At 43.2% G+C, this 22202-nt stretch overlaps 1 protein-coding gene across 4 annotated transcripts in view; it reads left to right on the top strand.

Moving 5' to 3' along the window:
• The window catches only part of tfec (transcription factor EC), a 47878-nt gene extending 27203 nt beyond the window's left edge, over positions 1 to 20675 (top strand). Inside the window, exons 1-8 of one of the 4 annotated variants that reach the window (XM_064344840.1) lie at positions 2940 to 3110; positions 9079 to 9312; positions 9538 to 9639; positions 12639 to 12759; positions 14954 to 15010; positions 16288 to 16363; positions 17452 to 17599; positions 19896 to 20675. In XM_064344840.1, coding sequence (XP_064200910.1) covers positions 3054 to 3110; positions 9079 to 9312; positions 9538 to 9639; positions 12639 to 12759; positions 14954 to 15010; positions 16288 to 16363; positions 17452 to 17599; positions 19896 to 20339 — 1239 coding nt within the window. In that variant the 5' untranslated portion in view covers positions 2940 to 3053 and the 3' untranslated portion in view covers positions 20340 to 20675. Of the gene's footprint in view, positions 1 to 2939; positions 3111 to 3853; positions 4179 to 9078; positions 9313 to 9537; positions 9640 to 12638; positions 12760 to 14953; positions 15011 to 16287; positions 16364 to 17451; positions 17600 to 19895 lie in introns of those variants that run through there. The other 3 variants (XM_064344841.1, XM_064344839.1, XM_064344838.1) reach the window with 3 other exon arrangements.
• The last annotated feature ends 1527 nt before the right edge of the window (positions 20676 to 22202 follow it).

The raw sequence follows: 22202 nt of genomic DNA, 5'->3' as shown, positions 1-22202 counted from the left end.
CGTTTTACATAAAATGGCTGGCGGTCATGTCTGCAGTGCTTTTTTTGCTTGCGAGCGTTTCTTTGGTTTTGGCAAGTGGCCAATAAGGGGACACCTCCCTTGTTCAAACCAGTCGCAGAAACAGATGTGACAAATGGGAATTAGGGGTAATTATGATTTAGTGTCTCACGGCGTTGAAAAAAGAGAGATGATTTTCAAAGAGGTTTGAAAGTTGCTCTTTGGTTTTGAAATGTTCTAAGTGAACAGACCTTAATTACTCATTACTCAGAGACAATCTGTTGAATACGGCTGGGAAGAAATGCTAAACATTTGCTGAAATAAAAGTTTGGGTTTGAGCACAATTTGTCTACATTAGTGTACTCTGCCAGACTGAGGAGGCCCTTCAAGACCCACGGTGAAGTAATTTTGGAAAGAAAGCCACAGCATGAATACCTTCCATTTTCTGCAATATTCTGGCCTGCGTACAGTCCCTGATTTTGTACAACTAAAGATATTAGTCATACAGTGGTCTGTATATCCGATTCAGCCCGAGCACCTAAAAAACTCTTTGGCACACAAAATAGGGCTAAAATCGCTGTAATCTTTAATTTATATACAAATCATTAAAGCGTGGCAGATATCACGCATTCCTTTTCTACTCGGATAAAACAGCCCTCAGATGTGGGCGCCGAACTTTGAAGTCTCGTCTCAGAAGCGGGCCCCGGCTCTTACAGGAAGTCTCTCATGTTTTATAGATGTTGTATGTGGAACTAACAAAGGTGAGCCCGGTCCCGACAGAGCGCGGAAATAACCACGGCCGGCTCTTCGCCGGGGGTAAACACCATCCAAAGGGCCTCTGCGGTACGGAGATCCACGCGGGGATCCTGATATCACCCCCCCTACCCCCCGTCTGTTATTCAGACTTAAAACTTCCTCCGTGCAAATAAAAAAGGAAAAAAGAAAAAAAAAAAATCAAATACGAAAAAAAAAAAAACGCAACTGACAAACTAACCAAACTAAATAAACGATTAAATAAATCATCAGTGGAAGCTAACGAGCTGAATGGTATATCATGCGACTTAATGAAAGAAAGAAAAGATTTATGCTCTCTTTGGCTGTGTCCTCCCCCCCCCCCTCCCTCTCCCCTCCCCCCCTGGAGTTTCACTCAATTACACAGGAGTCATTAAAATGTCATGTCCACAAATGTAAATAATTTTAATTCAATGGCGGAATCAGAGTCAAAAGCCATTTAGTTCAAAGAGGGTTCCTGGTGATGCCACAGCCACTAAATAGAATTTGTCTCAAGCATTTCCTACTGCAAAAAAAAAAAAAAAACGGGGGAAAAAAACCCAATAATAACAACATAAAAGTCTCTTTGGTGTCTGAGGATACGGCCAATTAAAATGTCACAGACACAGAATGCATGACATGCAGTGTTACTGTAAGACGGAAAAGATGCAAGTTGATCGCCGGCTAAATAGAACATTAACGCGTGCTGTCGCTGCCTTGTCGAGATGCCATGTTTACCGATGCGTTTAAAGTGCAGTCATTATAATGTGCCGTACAGTTGGCCTCGTCAACCGCACGCGTAATCGTCTGCGACAGGCTCGATTACGTGTGTCAAAAGCAATTTGGCTGTCCATCATGCTCGCGTATCGACAAACTGTAAATTGGGCCAGACTTGCTGCGTTCGTGGATTATGTAATCCCGTGTGCTCACGCAGCTGGATTTCTTGTGCAGCGGAATAGGAGAAGATGCAGGAAATTCTGTTTTTTTTTAAATTTATTTTTAACAGCAAAAAGATCATTTCTGCGAAAAAACCTAATGTATGATTGCTGCGGCGAAAGAGCAGTTTTCCAAGAATGGAGACTTGGCAGAAAAAGTCATTTTGGTTCCCAGAACATATACGGATAGAACGGCCATGAAACATTTCCAACAGCGCTTGTCCGGTTTCCTGGATGTCCATTCTGCAGTCGCGTTCCCGTTATTCTGTTGTGTTAGTCCACTTATAAAAGCAGTGGGATGGCAGATTGGCCATCCATGTTAACTACTGTGCCCCAGGAAAATGTCAGAAATATTCAAGGAACCAGAAAAGTCAGTACACAGAAGGTTCTTAAAATTTCATGGACGTGTCCTCATGATGTTGTTGACTACATGATAACCATCCATCAGGGGATGTTGCACATTAAATTTGTATTAAGTTCATACAAAAAAAACCAAAAAAGATATTTTTCGCAAGTTTGTTCTTTGTGATGTGTATCTTTTTTTTTTTTTTAAAGATCTTGTTCCTGTAATGCTTGCTTAATGTTTGCTTTCATCATTGTGGATAGTTTTTACAGTAACTGTAGGCGCTGTGTGTGTGTTGGTATAGGGGGGTTAGTGTGTCATTGCAGCCCTCCACCCCCATTTTGGCTCCACATCTCCTTTCCGAAAAAGAAGGCCGAGCGTGCCTGCACTCTGACCTCCGCGTGACCTCTGCCACGGCATTGTTCTGCCGCGTTCGGGACGCGCTCTTCCTCTGCAGCTTCCAGCGAGCACCCCCCCCATCCCAACCCCCAACCCCCCCGTTTTCGGGGCTCGAGCGGGACAGAAACAGGAAGCGGGTGTTCGAGAGATACCTCAGGTACTCAGAAGGGGAATGTGCTGAGTCAGACTGCCCGGACCGAGTGTCAGGAACATGGGGGCATGGAGGAACACGTTCTGCCCCCCCCCCCCCACCCCCACACCCCAGTCCCCCGAATCCCCCAACCCCATCTGAACTTTCGCTGGGCCTTTTGGCCTCCCCGTGCTGAACCCTCTCTGGGGGGTGCGTAAAAAAGAACGCGCTGGTAGGAAGCCTGTTCCTCCCAAAGTTGCTGTGTCGTTCCTTCCTCTCCGTGCAGGGCCACTCAGGAAACGCATCCTAGGGCAACCCCCCCCCCCACACCCCCCCGATGGAGTTGAGTAACTCCGCCACCTCTCCTGTCCCGCTGTGACCACATCCCTCTCTCTTTCTCCGACGTGCTCCGTTGTTCTTTTCTCTTCTTCGCCGTTCCCTCTCTTGCTGTCGCCTTGTCGCCACCGAACTGGACGCGATGAGTTGCTGCTGCCTGGTTAAAGTGATCTCTCTGACGGAAATCCAGCTGCTGCCGGTAGGTAACGCGCCACCTTTACGTCTTTACCGCATCGGAGAGAACGTGGCGTAGGCCGGCAGTTTAGGGCTGGGTGCTACCAACACAGATGGGAGGGGGAGTGTCACCGTCGAATACTCAGTGTTAAATCAACACTAACAGAGTGCATTTTTACTCTGCAGGAGCAAGTTCGATCTCTGTTCAAATCATGTAAACCCTGCTAAATTAACACTGAGCAATATTAACCTGAACTGAGATGCCCTGCACCGTCGGTAGCGATTAGCACCAGTGAGAAACTGAATGAGAGTGGTGGTGACTGACTGTGATTTAGGTCACACAATGCAATCACAGATAAGCCTGTTCACTGCGTGATTCCATGCTCTGAGACTGTATAATCAGAAATGATGCGTGTTGTTGGACATGCCATGCACTGTACGAATTTGTGCCACCGCAAACACAAATTCAAAAGAAAGCATGCACAGTTATGTGATTAGAGAATGTCATGCTCTTGATTGGAGTTAAGCTGAGAGCAGCTTTGATTTTCTCGAAGGGAGAGATTATTTCTGCTGACGATCATCACGAATCTTGAGAATGTGTGCCTTTTTTTCCGTTATCCTGTTGAGGAACTGTGATACGTGGTTACACGCAAAGCCGTTCGATTTGCAGACGCTGCAAGGCCGGAGGATGACGCAGCATTAAACGCAGTACTGTTTAACACGCGAACGTGCGCGTTTAAATGCAGCACACAACTTTCAATGCTTTTACACGCACAGGAATGTGCATTAATAACAGGACTAAAGCGTATACCATAAAAGTATACCTAGCATACCGTGAAAACCCAAAGAGGAAGCTGGAGCTGAGATCAAGGTCGTGTTGACGATGACTTTTATATTTCAAAATCATTAATTTCACTGTTTCACAACGAAGTGTTTTCTGAAGTGAAACTACCACTGCAACAGGCGGACAAGCAATGACACGCAGTTGAGCAATATTTTTATTTAACTCACCACCATTAACCGTTCCCCAAGGACTTGAAATGCAGCACGTGGAGCAGAGAGTCGATAATTCACCTTAATTCACCTCCATAAGGTAATTCAAGCGTGTGCCGCCCTATTCAATTTAAAGATCATACCGGTATCCGCATTATTAATGATAGAAATTGGATGTCGTAACCTTGCTGTGAGCAAAATGTAGTACTTTTCCTGTTGAATTTCTATGCACTTGATATGGTGTTCGGATCATTAGTGCAAGATTTGTAGACGGCATTCATTACATTCTAGAGGCTTGTGGTTTTAAAATATTTAAGCACTCTAAACTGAAAAAAGCATTAAAATCTGTTTTTAGAATGAATATTTGTAGTATCTAATATTCATGATCATTAGAATCACTAAGATCATTACTTTGATTTTGAAGACAGTGTATTTCCTTCCTGTTTACATTGTTCTGTTATCTTTGTGCATCCTACCCTTTGTAAAGTACACTGCTGATTCCAAATATATGATATCTTATCTCTGAAGCCACAGAAGATCTTCTGTGGCTTCAGAGACTGCATCCTGTTTGTACATCTAGCGTATCAATGCTTTCGCAAAATTAATAGTAGCTCTAACACATTTTATATCAGCTGCATACATCTGCAAGATAATTAATATTATTCATAACGAGAAGTGAAATGACTTCCTGTGTTCCCAGCATGGTTTAAGCAATTAACGCATTTTCAGCAATGCTGGAGAAAGACACAATCAAGATAACTTTCATTGCTGAGACTAAGACATCTTCACTGTTAAACAAAGTACAGCTGTATGCATTCTAGAGTCGGTTTTTTAATTTGTTTAACTATGTTTTTACTAGTTCAGCCATATTGTTATGTCAAAGTTGTCAAAAACAGATGTCAATTAAATCCAGTCAGGAATCTGTGAAAAATATCTCAATATCACAGCTAAATTTACCAAATATAGTCAGCCAAAACTTCAAAACTGATCATTATTATTTTTCTATCTTTACATTTTGTGATTAATTTATTGTGTGATTTACAGAGCAAGCAGATGTAACAAGGTTAGTAGGTGTTGCTAAAAGGAGATCTAGGTGTGGGGACTGAAATGAAAGCGTGTACTTGTCAGATGCCACTAAATATTTAAATCACAAAGGCAACATGCATCTAAACTGCTGACAGGGATGATTTAGAAAGGATAGCATTTTCATCTTTGTGTTTAGGCAGACAGCATATGCTTAATCACGTACAAGCAAATATTGAAAGTTCTGTCCATGTATACTGTGTGAATCACACACTGAGGGGAAGTTTCCTTGGTTCTGAGATAACTTACTAGAAATGACCACAATCAAAAGAAAAGGGTGAAAAAACAGGAAGAGTAATGGGAACTTCAAAATTTGGTTATGACTTCATTGATATTTCATTGATTTTGAATTTGAGTAACAGACCATTTTCCAACATACTCATTAGAGCTAGTTCTCTGCATTGATTTCTTAATATAGAATTCATATATTAAATATAGGATATAGTTCATTTTATCAAATTGAGCTGAGGACAGTCACGGTGTCGCAATGCTCCTGTGGCCTGGCACTTCAAATTTTCCAGAAATTATGAAAACTTGAAAGTGAAACTGAGCCATCGGGGAAAAAAAAGAAATTATGAAAAAGATGCAACAGTTATTGTTCTACCCTTCATACTGCAACACACTTTGGAAGCAGTTAAAATCACATTCCACAAACACTAATTGAAAAACCGCCACGAGAATTCTTTCACACCATTTGTTTAATTTGTGAAATATTTGTCGAAAGGAGTAAAATGTCACAGGTGTTTATTTGACAGCAACAGCCACACATAATTAAACAACAAGTGCGTAGAGGAAGCCAATGAAGACGGATTTCACACCTGCTGAGGCCTCTGTGGATTCCCTTTTACAGGCTGTATAATCAACAAACTGTGTACATATCCAACAAACATGCACGCGCGCACACACACACATGCACACACACATGCACATGCGCGCACGCACACAAATGCAGACACACTCACAGACACACGCACACACACACAGTCACAGACACACTCACAGACACACATACACACAGTGGATTTGAAATAAAACAATGAACATGAGATTAAAGTGCAGACTGTCGGCTTACATCCATATCGGGTGATCCCAGCAGGAATCACAGCCTTTTTAATACATGGTCCCCCAATATAGGGGACCAAATGTAATCGGACAAATTAACATAATCTGAAGTGAAGTCATCACATTTAGTACTTTGCAAATCCTTTGCGTTTGATGACTGGCTGAAGTCTGCGACTCATAGACACACATGCTGAGTGTCTTCCCTTATATTCATTCTTTTATTTCAAATACAATATTTTGGAGTACAGAGCTAAAACAACAAAAACTGTGCCACTGCCCCAATACGTTTGCATTTAACTGTATCTTGCCATTGTTGTTGTTAAGATTCCTATTGGTTTCCACCCACAGACAGGCCATTGTTCAGATTGCATTACTCATTGAAGAACTATCAGTTAATTCAATTAGACTCTTAACTGCTTAATAAGCATGTCTCCTGCATTGACAGTTCACAGAAAATGTAAGCCAAGGACAAAAAAATTTGGTTCTGTAATGTGCTGGAGAAATCTTAATGGAGAGAAAGAAGGCAGGTTGCTTGTTTGGCCTTTGACTGTAAAAAAAAAAACAGAAGTGAATGCATGTTTGTTTATTTGCTCTCTTCAAGAAATTCCAGTAGCAAATGCAAATGGAAAGCCTTTCCAATATAGTGCAGTGACATCACAATAGTTTTCCAGATATATTACCGTGACATCACAATGGTGTTTTAGATATAGTGCAGTGACATCACAATGGCTACCTTTATTTAACATTTTGTACTGTACTATAACAGCAAGGGAAACTGAAGGGAGGGGCTTGTCGTCATAGCGAGCTTTGCATTGCATGTCCATTAGGAGTCTTGCACAGTGGTCAATGAACTAGGTTCATCACCAGAAGGTTATAGGCTCAATCTAGGCTTGATCTAATTCACTTTCTAAACCATTAAGAGACAAATCAACAACTTGATAAGATGGTGGCAGCTACACTAGGCCAGACAGCTGTTGATTGAAGATAACTCTCTGGCCAAGACCGATCAATGCTTTTCTTGTGTTGGTTGTGTTTGTGTGTGTGTCTTTGTGTGCTTAAGCAAGATGTTGCCATTCTTTTTGTGATGCTTCCAAAAATATTTCAGCAATCATTCACTGGCACTTACCAACTTGCTACAATGATGCGCTTTGTGAAGATCACCCATTGATGACATGGAACACAGAAAGACAAGAGAAAACAGTTTTCCTCTATATATAGGGTTGAAGATATACAGCAGACTGAAATCAGATTAGAGAACAGCTCATTTCAGTTATTCTTTAGCCTTACACACCAGACAATGAGCCACAATGTGCCGTGGTAAAAATGGCTGCGAGGTTATTTAAAAACCACGGAGAACAACCAGCTTGTTGTGTTTGACTGCCCCGCAAGGAAAGGGCAAGTTTGCGATTGGCCCGTTTTCTTGCAAAATAGAAAAAAAGGGTGGTTCCAGCAAATTAATGCTGTATACAAAGTTCAGATACCCTGTTCCGAACGAACTGAAGTAATCTTCTGAGTTTTCTGTTTGAAGTGCTTATCATGGCACACAATAGAGGGATGACCTAGCCTCAACTAATTAGGTCACTTAGCGTGCCTGGCTAGTTTATAAATGCCCTGCTGAGGTTCTCAATGGGCAGTCGCTAAGGGCCAGCTTGAGAAGAAGGCCATACCCTGGGATCCTACAAAAGTTCTTAAACACCAAACTGAAGACATTTGCGCTGAGAATGCCACACTTAACCGACTGCAGCTACTACAAGATGCGGGACAGTGCCAGAGTTTCGAATGTAAGGACTTCGAAAAGACACGTCGAGTTCGAACAGATGCTAACAGAGCGCCTTGGTTTTCAATCCATTTTTTAAAAAAATGAACAAGAAAAATAATCCGGAAAATTTACTGGAGATGAAAATGTGAAATTAATGCGATTTTATAATTAGCTTATTTCGATTGGTTGGTTGCAGTAGGTCATTACATCAGCTTTTCATTTAAATCGTGCAAAGTGGCTTGTGCATTTTCCATCATTGTCTGAAGAATCAACTTTTTAAACATGTGAAGACAACTTGATTTGTACAGTTCTGTCAGTGTTTGTGGATTCAAAAACCACGTGAAAGTGATGTTCAGGATAACAGGTCATATCAGGTTACAGTAAATAATTGCCAAAAATATTTTTTAACCCTGAATCCAGATTTATTTTGCTGCCTGATGAAGTTGAAGCTCTCAGGATAGTTATTGGTTCTCAGGAGGAGCAATGCTTTTTTTTCTTTTTTAGCAAGTATTAATGGCTTTTGTGCTTGTGGGATAACAGTTGTCAATAGTTGACTTTGCTTGTCCATACATATTTGCCTGGATTCAATCAATGTCTGACAATAACTGACTTAAAAGTGCCTGTGTATTTCAAAAGTTGGACAGACGAAGTAATTTAAAGTAAGATAATGCAATGTCGTGGAATTCAGGAAATAGTGCTCCCGCATTTATTTGTGAGTCACAGGTAAGGGCACATGGTGATTGAATTCCGGCCATGGAGAAGAACAGTTTATGTGGAACTGTGGCTGTCTGAGTTGTGAGCTGAACTGAGCACAAGGCTGGTGTCGGGGACATTACATTACATTACAGGCATTTAGCAGACGCTCTTATCCAGAGCGACTTACACAACTTTTACATAGCATTTACATTGTATCCATTTATACAGCTGGATATATACTGAAGCAATGCAGGTTAAGTACCTTGCTCAAGGGTACAACGGCAGTGTCCTACCCGGGAATCGAACCTGCGACCTTTCGGTTACAAGCCCAGTTCCTTACCCACTGTGCTACACTCCGTCCTTGGGGACAGTACGAACTGACCGCGTCTGTTTGGCACAGGTACAGAGCCACCTGGAGAACCCCAAGTTCCACCTCCACCAGGCCCAGGCGCAGCAGGTGAAGCAGTACCTGACCCTGGGCTCCAAAATCGGCGGGCAGGGCCACCCGGTGAACCACCCGCACCCGGGGCAGCCGCCGATGAGGAACGGGCACCTGCCCCCCGTGCACGGCGATGGCAGCACCCCGGGGAGCCCCGTCACCTTGCTGACGCTCGCCGCCAGTCACGACAGCGAGGTGAGTCACCTGACACCCCCCCACCCTCCCCCCAGCCCCCCTTTTGGATTAGGATTCCAGAATATACCCCCCCCCCAACCCCCGCTCTCGGTCATATCTTCATACATGTGAACTTTATATTAACGATGATGCAGCAACAGAAGAAGTAAAAAAGAAAAAAGTATAATATCTAGAAGACTGTTAACAAGAACGACAAGTGCACGCTGTAATTATTTTTCTTTTTAGTTTCCGATGGACGAAGTTATTGACGACTTAATTAGCCTTGAATCCGGTTTCCAAGATGACGGGTTGGGACGCATGGAACCCAACATCCTAATGCAAAACAATGTAAGTATTGGGAAAAAAAATTATTACTCAACACTTTTCACTTGCAGTACTGATTAACACATTTCACGAATTTAGTTCAAGCCAAATATTTAGGGGAGTGTAGAATAAAAATTGCAGAAAGTACATTTGGGGGGAGGTGGTGGGGTGCCAAAGTATTGTTTGAACTGAAGAATATTCAAATATTTGGCAGTGAGAACAGGCCATTTGGCCCATCTAGTGATCACACAGTTACAGAAGTGTAACTTGTGACTTATTAGTTCTGTTCTATTTGTTTGGGATTAATTAGAAACAGAGCAAGGCCTGTTTTATGACACCATTACTCTATACCGCTAACATGAGCAGAAAGACAATGTGATGAATCTGTTGAAGTCCCTCTCTGTGATATAATGAATTCAGCGGCATCTATAGTGTCACCTGCGAATATCCTCGGATGTGAGAAAACGGAAGAAAAAGGAGAACAAATAGGTTTATAAGATTTAGGCAGATTTAACCTGACAGAAAGTATTGAAATTGATTTAATGCTTCAGTTGGTTTTTTGAGATCACAGACTCTTCCTTACACTTGGCAAAACTGTTCCTTCACCATTTATTTAAAAAATTTTTTATTAGTATAATCAATGGATCATTTCTGAGGGCAATAGTTAACTTATGCCCTAAGAACTGAGAGTTAAGACATTTTCCCCTCAGGGTATTTATAAATTAAACTTGAGATGCCAGTGATGGGTTATAAGTTCACTCTCAGGGAAAAAAAAGGCTTCTTTGGCTCGTATCCATAGGAGAGCCCTTTTTAGTTATTTATGGAACCCTCTATGGCAAGTTAGGTGTGAAAAGTGTGAAAGATCCCAAAATTGAACAATTTGGCCTGACAAAGAACCCTTGAACTAGACAGGGTTCCTCTATGCAGACACAGAGGAGCCTTCTGGTACCCTTTCTTCTTAATGTGTTGCCCATGTTTGCTTGTAGTGTGACAAAAACTGGTTCAAATTAGCGTTAGGAGTATTTATGACACTGCAGGTCAAAAGGCTAAGTTCTGAAGCCTGTTTTCTCCTTTTAGTAGAACCCTATGAGCATGTCATTGAATTTAAACAGAACAGTATAACAAAATAAAACTAAAAGACAGAAAATTTAAACAAATTAGGTGTTCCCAGTGAGTTGGTATCAATGTCAGGACAGTGTTGATATTCAAACATTATCTCCAGATGTGATAAGTCAAAACACTCCCTGTCCATATTTATTGACTTTCTTATTGCTGCATATTGTCATTTTTCAGGCCAATTCAGAATAAAATTACAAACCACTCATTTGACCTGGGATATTTACACTACGTACACACATGGAAATGTTTGCAACCTACACCAAGATAAACTCTAGCCACTTCTCAGTCTATTGGAGAGCTAAGTGTCATTGTTACCCAGCGGGTTACCCGATATGAAGCAAATCAAGTTGCACGCAGGAAAATAGAGGCACTTATCACATCTAAGGTCTCATAATCCCAGAGAACAATTAGAGCTGAGCCTTTTGCAGTAGCAGGAGTCTTAGAAGAAACTCAGAAGGAGAACATGACAGCATGCATTTGAGAAAGATTCTCAGTATTGGTGAGTGGGAGGGGAGCAGGGGGGGAGGAGGGATGGGGGGGTGTAGCTCAGCTCAGAACAGCTCTCAGGCAGAACCCTCGCTCCCTGGGGAGTTCTCAAAAAGACGCCACGCTCAGGTGGGTCTGTTAATCGTAATTAGGCGCGGGGTACAGCGCACGGCATCTTTTTCGCCGCATCAGCACACCTGAACGCAGAAGGGGAGGGGCTTAAGTGATGGGTGTAACCTTGCCGACGGTGGCGTTACGGTCCGAAACGTTTCACTCTGCGCTGAGCTTGTTTTTTTGGCTTTGGACGCGAGAGGATGAACAAACTGGACGTCCACAAATTCAATACTGAAAGAAGCTCACGTGTCATTTTCATGTCGGGCCAGTTACAAGACTGTGTTAACCTTCAGACAAAAGTGTACTGTTACACAAGAAGGATATGCAGCAAACAAACCTAACATACAGCAGGGTGTGCAAACAAAATGGAAACATACAGGATGACAGCGCAGACAAAACTAATATCGCACAGGAAAGGAATGGAGATATTGCACAGAGTCTCCAAGGCAAAGCCGCATGCTGAATTCAATCTGAAGTAAAGCTCCTCTCTTCTTCTGACTCCTCCATGTTACAGGGAGTCAGACCCCCCTCCTGAGTGGATGAAAATTAAGATCATAGATTTAAGGCTGGACCAAAAAACGGGAGCTTCACATGTAGGGGAAAGCACAAGTAATCAGCGGTCGTAAGTTTTGGAGTCGTCTGGAGAGGAGCCCCTTTCATCCCGAACGCTATTTTAATCAGAACAACAGCAGACCGCGGTCACAGGTCGTCTGAGTGTCAGGGAGCTCACGATGGCGGCATTGGTAACAGAAAGGCAGTGACCTCGGCAGAGTGGGCGGAGCTACAGACCCTATCCCTGGGGAAAGAGACATCAAGGGTTCCGCTCATCCGTCACTCAAACCATTAGGCCCTGGGGCGGGAAAAACTGGTCACTGGAGGATGAGAGCAGTCAACTTTTGACATCCACAGCCTCTCTGACTTCAAAGCATTTTTCACACCTCCAGAATTTATTTAAATTATTTAAAGGGGAAAATTTTTTTGGGGAAAAATAGCATTGGTTTAGAAAATGTAAGTTTTGTTATTGTTTTGTAGATGTGATAATAACTGTGTTTACAGAGTTCTGTTTGATATGTACAATTATTACCCTTTGGTTTGGATTCTGTCAGTATTTGTCCTTACATCTGACCCACAATTGAATTCAAGTGTTTGTCATTTTCTTTAATCTGGCAACCCACAGAAACTAAATCACCACACAGTATTTATGAAGAGAAATGCTAATGCTTGAAGTTATTGGCAGATCCTTACACCCCAGACTAACGTCCTCTCTCTTGTTCTCTCTCTCTCTCTCTCTTTTTCTCCCCAAGGTCTCTCTGAACAGCGGCATGCTGGATGTGTACGGCGGTGACCAAGGTATGCCTGCCGCTAATAACGGAATGACACCTGCTTCATGTCCCACAAACCCCACTATAAAACAGGAAGTCACAGGTACGCATCACATCACATGACTTCACTAGCCGATGCCGCCGCTCTGAGGCCAGGGTCTTTGGACAGGGCTTTGCGCAGGTGTCGCACATTTCAAGCTTCTGCTGAGCAGCTACATTTAGAATAGTATGAAATTAACCAACACACACAAAAAAAAAAAAAAAAAAATGAAGAGCAACATTCATAGTAACTGTCAGTTTAAATGATCGTTTACATTTTGAACAAGTATTTGTCTCAGTCTTCAGATGATTTCATTGATTTTATTGCTTACCTTTTTAAAAAAACGGCAATAACAAGGACATTACAAGCATCGGCCATCCGTCTAATGAGTGTTTTGAAGACAAACCTACTGGGAAGTGACTGAAATGAAGACAAAGGGCATTACAAGCGTGTAGCCTTTCAGCGGCCATAAATCACTGGGACGTTATTAAAACTCGCGGTCCGATAATGTATTCCCCTGTCTGCCAATCAGTGGGCGGGGCGGGGCGCGGCCGTGCCGGCGCTGTACCCCTGCTCTGGGATCAGCAGCCAGCGCACGCGCTCGGCAACGCTGACTGGCGCGCGGAGCTTGACTGATTATCAACAAGGGAATCCCTCTCATTTGCTCTCCATGGTCCATTACCCACATTGCAGGACACCGTCATTGATCTTTAGCTGTACTTTCGTCGCAAATTGATTGTGCCGATGCTGCGAGTGCCAAAACGTCCCCGTACAATCCGCTAGCTATGTGTGTGTTTGTTTTTTTATTTTTATTTGCGCTCTTCCGCCCGCAGAATCGCGATTGCTGCGTCTCAGTCGGTATTTAATCAAATCTGAAGAGCTGCTTGACATGAAACGACGCTTGCTTTACTGCTAACAACACGAGATGCTTGATTACACAGATAACATTTTTAATTACTCAGTATACAGCTGTGTGTTTACTGAAACGATTCAGGTTAACACCTGGCTTACTTAAATACTTTGCTCAAGGAAATAAAATGGCTGCACCCCACCTGGGAATCAGACTGGCAACCTTCTGGTGATAAGACTTTCCCCTTACCTCTTATGCAATGCTGCTGAATTGGGTGTCATTTCTGGTTTAATTTCAGAAATTTAAATTGGTTATTTAAAAAAATGGTAGTGCATTGGAAAAGAAACGGAAAACAAAGTTTGTAGCTAGGAAACATATGGTAAAAAACATTTTGGTAAACTTAAAGGGTGCATGCTTGAACAAAAGTGAGCCATCTAGTTTCCAGTACATGAGTGTTTTGAATTTTATGTGTTGCAAAAGTTTTGTGCAGCTTGGAGTTAGAGTACACGCAAAGCAAAATGAATGAGAGTCTATGGTCTGAGTGGTCAGTGACACCTGAAATGACCACTATGTCAACATACATATGGAACAAAAATAGCAGGCCTTAGTATATTAAATTAAAGGTAAAAACAACAACAACAACAACAACAACCAAGTGCAAGCCATTTCTTATGAAAAAAACTAGTGTTTGACTTGGAATGGTACCCCCCTTAACACACACACACACACACACACACTTCATTATCAGTGGTTCAGGCCAGTGTGGGGATGCATGTACTACTTGTCCGTGTCTGTTGGAACAGACACAAAGCACACTTTGTGCCCGTTTTTTTTAAAATATGAATGTCATGCATGGAGTAAACCTAATTGATTTAGGAAATAGAAGGGATGCCTGCAGATCGTTTTCACTCCAGCTAGAACATAAGTGAATTACTGTCTTTTTAATGCAAGTGCACGGCCAGACAATGGGTCGTTACACAGAGTTTAAGTGACCTTATTTAATCAACAAAAGTGAATTGAGAAATCCAATCAAAGGTCCCAATTATATCATTTGGAAGTATGTGGATTCGAGGGCTGGAGGGCTCTTCTCCCCCTTTGTGGTGCATCAGCAAATTTTGGAAGCCGAGATAATTTGTGGGCAGGGGCGGTTTTCAGTGTTAGCAAATGTGTAGCGATCCCGAAAAAACAGAGCAGTCTGTCCCTGCATTCTCTGCCGTGGTTTCAGTGCAGAAAAGGCCTTTCACTGCCACAGAGGTCAGGGGTCATATACGCTGTTTGTCTGAGAGTTGAGAAGAATCGCAGTATGTGCAGTTTAATGCCTTGTTCAGCAGGGGTACTTTAGGTTATGCTTTTTCTTTTTTTCTTTTTTTTTTCTCATGCCAACCTCCTGTTTTTCTTGTCTTACAGAACTGGACACTAGAGTTCTTGCCAAAGAGAGACAGAAAAAGGACAACCATAATTTAAGTAAGATTATTTTTCCATGAAAACTAAGATTTCAACATTGCCACTTTATAATCATGTGATTCACTTCATGAAATATTTATCATTGTAGTTTTAAACTACTCATATTATGCAGTTTCTGTTTTATTTTTATAAGCAGAGTAAGCTTACCCCACCCAAAATTTTGGGAAGTACTGTTTATGCTCATACAGTCTTATAAACAAAATAACTACTAAGCTTCTTAGCAGAGCAAAGTGTTTTCTAAATAGTCAAACTGGTAATAATGCGCACTAATTGGCATTATGTAAATATGCTTACTGTAATCCATTAGCACAATGTCTTGTGTATCTGCCTTGAGAATTTTTCTTAGTAAAAGACAAAGGGTTGCCTTACTGCCACCTAGTGCTGTATTATGACACTGCAATGTAGATTTCGCTAGGGCATTTAAAGTCTCCAATTTGGGCTTTAACAGACTGCAAGTCATACAACTCAACTTTATATAAGAACAGTTTTATTGGTTGAACGTATAATCCAAGAAAACTATTGCATTTCTCATAGGGATTTTATGAAGTGATAAGTGAGCTTTCATTAAAGGGTTAGTTTTACATGAAATAATAAGAGCTGTAACTATGATCTTTTAGAAAGATGACATTCATTTGGGGGAGGGGGGGTTATGGGGAATTAGTCAAGGGGACAGGACATTAATTGGATTCCTCTCTAATCAGTATGATAAGACCCGGCTCTGGATTGGTACTGTCCGAGTGGATTTGAATGATTTTGTACGGTGTACCATCTGTCATGTGATCCAATCCAATCAGTGAGTGGCATTCAGTTAATCAAAGCTGTGCTGGCAGATTTTTCCGGGAAAAAACTTTATTGATAAAAGAGGGCTTCCTCATCACAAGATGCTCATGTGAGGAACTGGGTTACACAAGCCGGTGGTAGTTCACAAAATTTTTTCGGTCTGGGCCCCCTTTGGTAATTTAAGTCCAACAGAGACACACACCCATTGCGTGATCAGTGAACATCAGTAAAACATTCTTCGTACCCCAAACCCTTCCCACACATACACACATGACCCAGCACTGTGCCCCCCCTCCTCTCTGTGCCACCCCCCCCTCCCCCCCCACTTTGGGAACCACTATGCTTAGGCATAGCCTGCTGTACACTGGCACGGCAGCCTAGCATCACACATAACCACACCGAGGATCAGGACCAATGGCCCTGTGCAGGACCGAAGGTCAAAGGTCACCTGTTCCCATGAACTACGGTAACATGAAAACTGTCTGTCTCCTCGCCAGTTGAACGAAGAAGAAGATACAACATCAACTATAGAATCAAGGAACTTGGGACGCTGATACCGAAGTCTAATGACCCGTAAGTATGGCTCGTACATATTTCATTATTTATATTCTATTTCATTAAGTCGACATCCGGAATCCTTTGTACCTGGGTGAGGAAACACATTTCTTTATATAAAATAGCATAATGGGTAACATAATAGGGCACAGTATTGTTTATTTTCGGCGTTTGTTATCCATATCCACGAATCCCACCCCTGCCACCGCTGTTTCCTGCGCGTTTTGGCCAAAGTGCCAACGCTGGTGCGCTCGGGCAGGTGAAAACATTTATTAAAATAAATGGAATCGAACGAAACCGTTCCCACTCTTCGCACTCGTCCTATTCAGCGACCCTTTCAATAAAACACATCGCACATCGGCCGTACCCCACAGACAGCGGCATTGTGCTCATTTTTTTATCCACGCGGTGTCCGGGCGGGCGATGCGTCTTATCTCGCTAATGTGCGCCGCGGTGCAATGCTCAGAGCCCATTGAAGGACGAAAATGAACTCGAACAGAAACGAGTCGGCTATCTGAATGAAAGTTTACGCACAAAGACGGGACGAATGGGATGGGGGGGGGGGCGGTGGTGGTGGGGGGGGGAGCCGGCGCCCGAAGCCACTGCTTCTCAGCAATTGAACTTCTGATAGAAATTAAAGGGAAGGTTAGCCATTCGGTCATGCTATTAGGACATGATAAAGCAGATTATTAGCTGTGATCAGACAAACGTCTTACTCCAAAGAAAGGGACAATTTTAACAGCCGTTCTTTTTTTTATTTAAAAAAAGAAAAAGAAGAAAAGTAATGGTATCAGAACTACCCCGTATATTGCTTCCCTCCCAAAGTCACATTTTTTACTTCTCCTGACACCAATTTTCACTCCGGGATTAATTTTTTTGCCGTACACGGGGGCCAGAGAATCGACTTTTCTGCAGATATACTTAACTATTCTATTATAATTCCCCATTCAGGAGCGGGTAATGTACGCGAATGAATAATAGCATTGTAAATCATCATTTCTTATTAATATAAAAAAAAGGAGAAGAAGAGGAGAGGGGCCCTTTGGAAGGGGGAATTTTCTGCTGACGCGCGCACTTGTGAAAAGGTTATCTTTACATCCCTGCAGTGATATGCGCTGGAACAAAGGCACCATTTTAAAGGCGTCGGTGGAGTACATTAAGTGGCTCCAGAAGGAGCAGCAGCATGCCAGGGAGCTGGAGACCCGGCAGAAGAAGCTGGAGCTGGCCAACAGGAGGCTGCTGCTGAGGATCCAGGTGGGTGGAAAACCCTTCCTCCCCTCCCCTCCCCTCAAAAAAAATAAAATAAAACATTGCCTATTCACACCCAGTACACCTCACACCTGCCTCAACCCTGTCCACCCATCACACTCATTCTCCACCAAACCTGCTTACAAACCCTCGTCTACCCCTCCTACACACCATATATCACACCAACCTACTCGCCCTCACTGCCAAAGCCATACCCATCAGCCTGGTCCAACCCCTGTCACCCACCACACACCCATTACATCCCCACCAAACCTATTTACAAACCCTGTCTTCCCCCCCACACCTCTATTACATCCCTACTCAACCTGCTTGCAAACCCCTGTCCACCCCACACACACTCGTTACATCAGTGAACCAGTCTTTATACCTCTGTCCACCGCCTGTACAACCCCACCTGACCCATCCCAAACCTCTATCCACTCCCCTCCTCCTTGCTTGAAGCTGCTAACCCATTGAACCCCACCAAACCCACCCAAAAAGGCCCCAACATGCCTCCCAATCCCTACTCCCAAATCCCGCCCCCCTTTTTCCCTGATAACCGCTCCTATGTTTGTAACTGCCCCCCTAACTCCCATTCAAGTTCCCCTTCCACCCCAATTCCCCCCCATCCTGGGAGACCCCGCTGACCCTCCCGAACTTAACCGAACCCCCTCCTCAGAAACCTCCGCAATGTTCTCATCAATGTAACTCCCCCCCCCCAGTCGTGCCCCGGCTGCAGTAATTACCTGATTAATAAATACCAAACCGCAGCCTCCATCAGGAGAGGAATTAGGGCCCAAATTAGATTACGCTGCCTGACACTGTCAGAGAGTAATGCGCCTCTCCCCTCTATGAAATTATGCATTAAAATGTAGCGGCTATTGACATACTTGTACAGGAGACATTATGGAGCTCCTCACCCGCTGAGACATCCCAATTATGCGCAAAATTAATTACTGCATGCGGTGTTTAGGCATCCCGGCCCTCCCCCCCCTACCCCCCCTCCACCCCCACCCCAACCCCCGTGTCAGCACACCTTCGGCTCGTCGGCATTAGAGACGCCACGTCAACTTCGGGATGAGCGACGCCCCCCCAGAGCCGCGGTGTCACGCGTCGCGAACGCGGCGGAGCCGCGACTCTACTCCACGCTTACGGGAGAAATCTGATGATTACTCCAACCTTACTCCAAACGCAGAAGAATGATGTATGATTTCAGTATGATTTCAGCCACCTCACTTTAAACTCAATGAGCACTTACAATAGTGCAACCATGCCTCAATATATTCTGTTTGTAATAATAATAAAATAACAACAACAGCATAATAATAATACCAATAATAATACTACTACTACTACTACTACTACTAATAATAATAATATAGATGGCCGCTCTTTCTTTATTAATTTTTCGTCACTGTACTGTTTTAGCACGGTCCGCAGCAGCAAAGAGAAACGGAGGCACAAAGGTTAATGGCTGTCCTGGGGATTTGACGGGATGCCGTTCGGGGTACCTGGGCTGTCACGCGGCGGCAGCAGACGCCGCGTCTCGGGCTTCTCGCTGGCGAAGATCCGCCCGCCACGACGCTGACCCGCGGCGCTTTGATTAATGATCGCAGTCGAGGGCGTGCTCGGTCTTAAATGACATTTAGGAGTGCGCTCGTGAGTGCGACTTACGCACTGAAGGATTGCGGTGGCGCGTGTGTGTGTGTGTGTGCGTGCGCGTGCGCGAGAGAACTAAAGCTAACCCTCTTTCCCTGCTCATCTCACATAACGGACAATCGCTGATGACGTTTAGATAGTTTGCGATTTAGGTTAAATTCAGTAAGATGTCAGATATAAAATGTTGACTCTACATATATGCATGTTTCCCTAGAGGTCCAGTGCTTTCTCCTAATGACTTATGCATATTTCTTATATATGACATACATCTCCCAGTTCTGTCCTTTGTTTCTTTACATACGGAGGACACAAAGGATCAAAAACAGAACTAAGCTGTTTGCTTTTGTTTTTTCATGTGTCATGAACACTTTCATTAACACTATCTTTGTCTATTATAAAATTAATTTAAAAAAAAAATTATGTAAAATTTTGAGTAAACTGTACTGAAACTAATCCCTGAGTTTGTAGTCTGGATCAGGAGCTCTTCTGGTCTGTATGGGTAAACCGTACTGAGACTAATCCCCAAGTTTGTAGTCTGGTTTAGGAGCTCTTGTGGTGTGTATGAGTAAACTGTACCGAGACTAATCCCAATTGTGTGGTAAACTGTACTGAGACTAATTCCAGAATGTGTGGTTTGTTTCAGGAGCTGGAGATCCAGGCTCGTGCCCATGGGCTGCCAAACATGGCCTCCTCTCTGGGGGCGGTGGAGCTGTCCTCACACCTGCTCAAGCAACAACAGCAACAGCAGCAGCAGCAGCCGCAACAACAACAGCCACAACAGCAACAGCAACAGCCTCTGTACCCGGAGGAGCTGAACGGGGACTACGTCCAGCGGGCGGCCATGACGCAGATGGCGGCGCCGGTCGACCACGGCGACGGCTCCACCACCTTCTCCGACCCCCTGTCGCACTTCACGGACTTCTTCAGCGCCACCCTGAAGGAGGAGCACCGGCTGGACGAGATCCTGATGGACGACCCGCTCTCGCCCTTCGGCGCCGACCCGCTGCTGTCCGCCGCGTCCCCGCCGGCCTCCAAGGGCAGCAGCCGACGGAACAGCTTCAGCACCGACGACGGCGACGACCTCTAATGACCTCTAATAAAAAACGAACCCACTCCCACACACACCCCGCCCACCACCTGCCGTGGGCGCGTCGGCTGTCAGACTCCTCCTACATACTGCTGTTTCCCAATTCCCAGTCTTCTCTCATCTCTGTGGTAGTTTTGAGAGATGGCACAGCACCCCCTCCTGGACAGCGCCAGCACTGATGGCAAACGAGATGGTAACAGAAAAAGGGAGAGAGCTTCAGCCTTGTGGTGTGTGCTCCTGTTAGCCCTGGGACTCTGACAAGACTATCTGTAAATAGTGACGGTGATTAAAAGGGTTTCAGAGACAAAAATACCCTTTTTAAAAAAAAAAAGAAAATGGAGATTACAGCCTCTAAACTGGACCTGTTGGTTTTCCCTTCTGTGGTCTCTCCTCTGTTGTGTCCTTATTTAAAACCGATCGCCTTCCTTCTCAGCCAAAGACATACAGCAATTCAAATGTAACATTCATACTAGCAACAAGACTAAACGAGGCCTTCTAAGCATGATTTGCCTTAATACGTGTATAAAAATATATATATATATATATGTTTATGTATTTATACTTGTTTTAATCCCTGTTCTCTAAAGTTTCTTACAATATCTACTGTAACCATTTATTTTTTATCATGCATTGGGGTTTTGGGAAAAAAACAAAACAATAAACCCCTTTTTTCATAAATTCAATTTCTCTGCCTTTTGTGCTAGCACTATACAACACAACATTTTCCTACACAAAGAAATCCATCTGATATGAAAAGATAGAATAGAGGATTTTCAATAGAGGATAGGAGGAATCTGCAATATCAGGCTGGAGTATGGCGTAATCCAAACAAATCATTTTGAATTTGAGATTGAAAAGGTATGCTTGAGTGGTCCAATGTGGTCCTTTGTCTGTACGGCGAATCTAAGTGTAGCGAAACAAAGATAGAATGGCACTACTTAAGGATGTCCAGAGCGTCCATAAATCATTATTAAAACAAACTTAAGCATTTTTATTCATAGCCAGCTTGTTATCAAAATACAGCTACTATCAAAACAAAACAGATATATAATTATTACACTTACTACATTATAACCCTTCTTCCTTTGCGCAATTCAAATGTGAAGTTTAATCATTACTTCTGAGCAGTGTTTTTTTGATTAACAATGCACTTTGACAATGGATGCCTGATGTATTTTGTTTAAAGTATCAACAGTGGAAATCTTAATCACATGCAACATTAGCCAAATGCATACGCAGTTCTTAACAAACACATGAGACGGAGAGCAGTGAATTAGTTTACGAAATCCCATAAACTCAGACAATGAATCGTAAATTATTCAGCAACTACAACAACATCTAAGGCGGATGGTACGAGCTTGTACATAATGCCATTTTATTAAAAGAAAAAAAATAATTACATGAGATGGGCTTGAAGTTAATAACATTCTTATTTATATCTGCGCAACAAAGAAGAATTACATAAGTCTCCCTTATCAAATTGCTCAGCCATAAATTTAATTTTTTTCTCATTTATTTTTGCTTTGTTTTCATTGTCGTAAGGTCAGAGAGATAGTAACTGACTGGCGCGCCATCAGACATTAATCAGAAATGCACCACTGACAGAGATGCTCATAGAAGCCTCCTCTAGACCACCTGTATAGACGTAAACAGGTTAGCAGAAATGCTAACGCAAATATCTGAAGACAAAGGAAGTCTGCCTCTGATAAACAGGCCAAGCGCATCACAGTTATGAGTGACAGGATGTGAGGTCACAGTCCATATGGAATACGGAATCAACTGAACACGTGGTACCTCCAGACAGACATACTTTGTATACACCCCTCCACCATAATAAAGACTGCTTACAGTATATCCTAAGAC

Source organism: Anguilla rostrata, chromosome 7, assembly GCF_018555375.3.
Source record: "Anguilla rostrata isolate EN2019 chromosome 7, ASM1855537v3, whole genome shotgun sequence".
NCBI lineage: Eukaryota > Metazoa > Chordata > Actinopteri > Anguilliformes > Anguillidae > Anguilla > Anguilla rostrata.
This window is presented reverse-complemented; position numbering and strand designations above follow the sequence as displayed.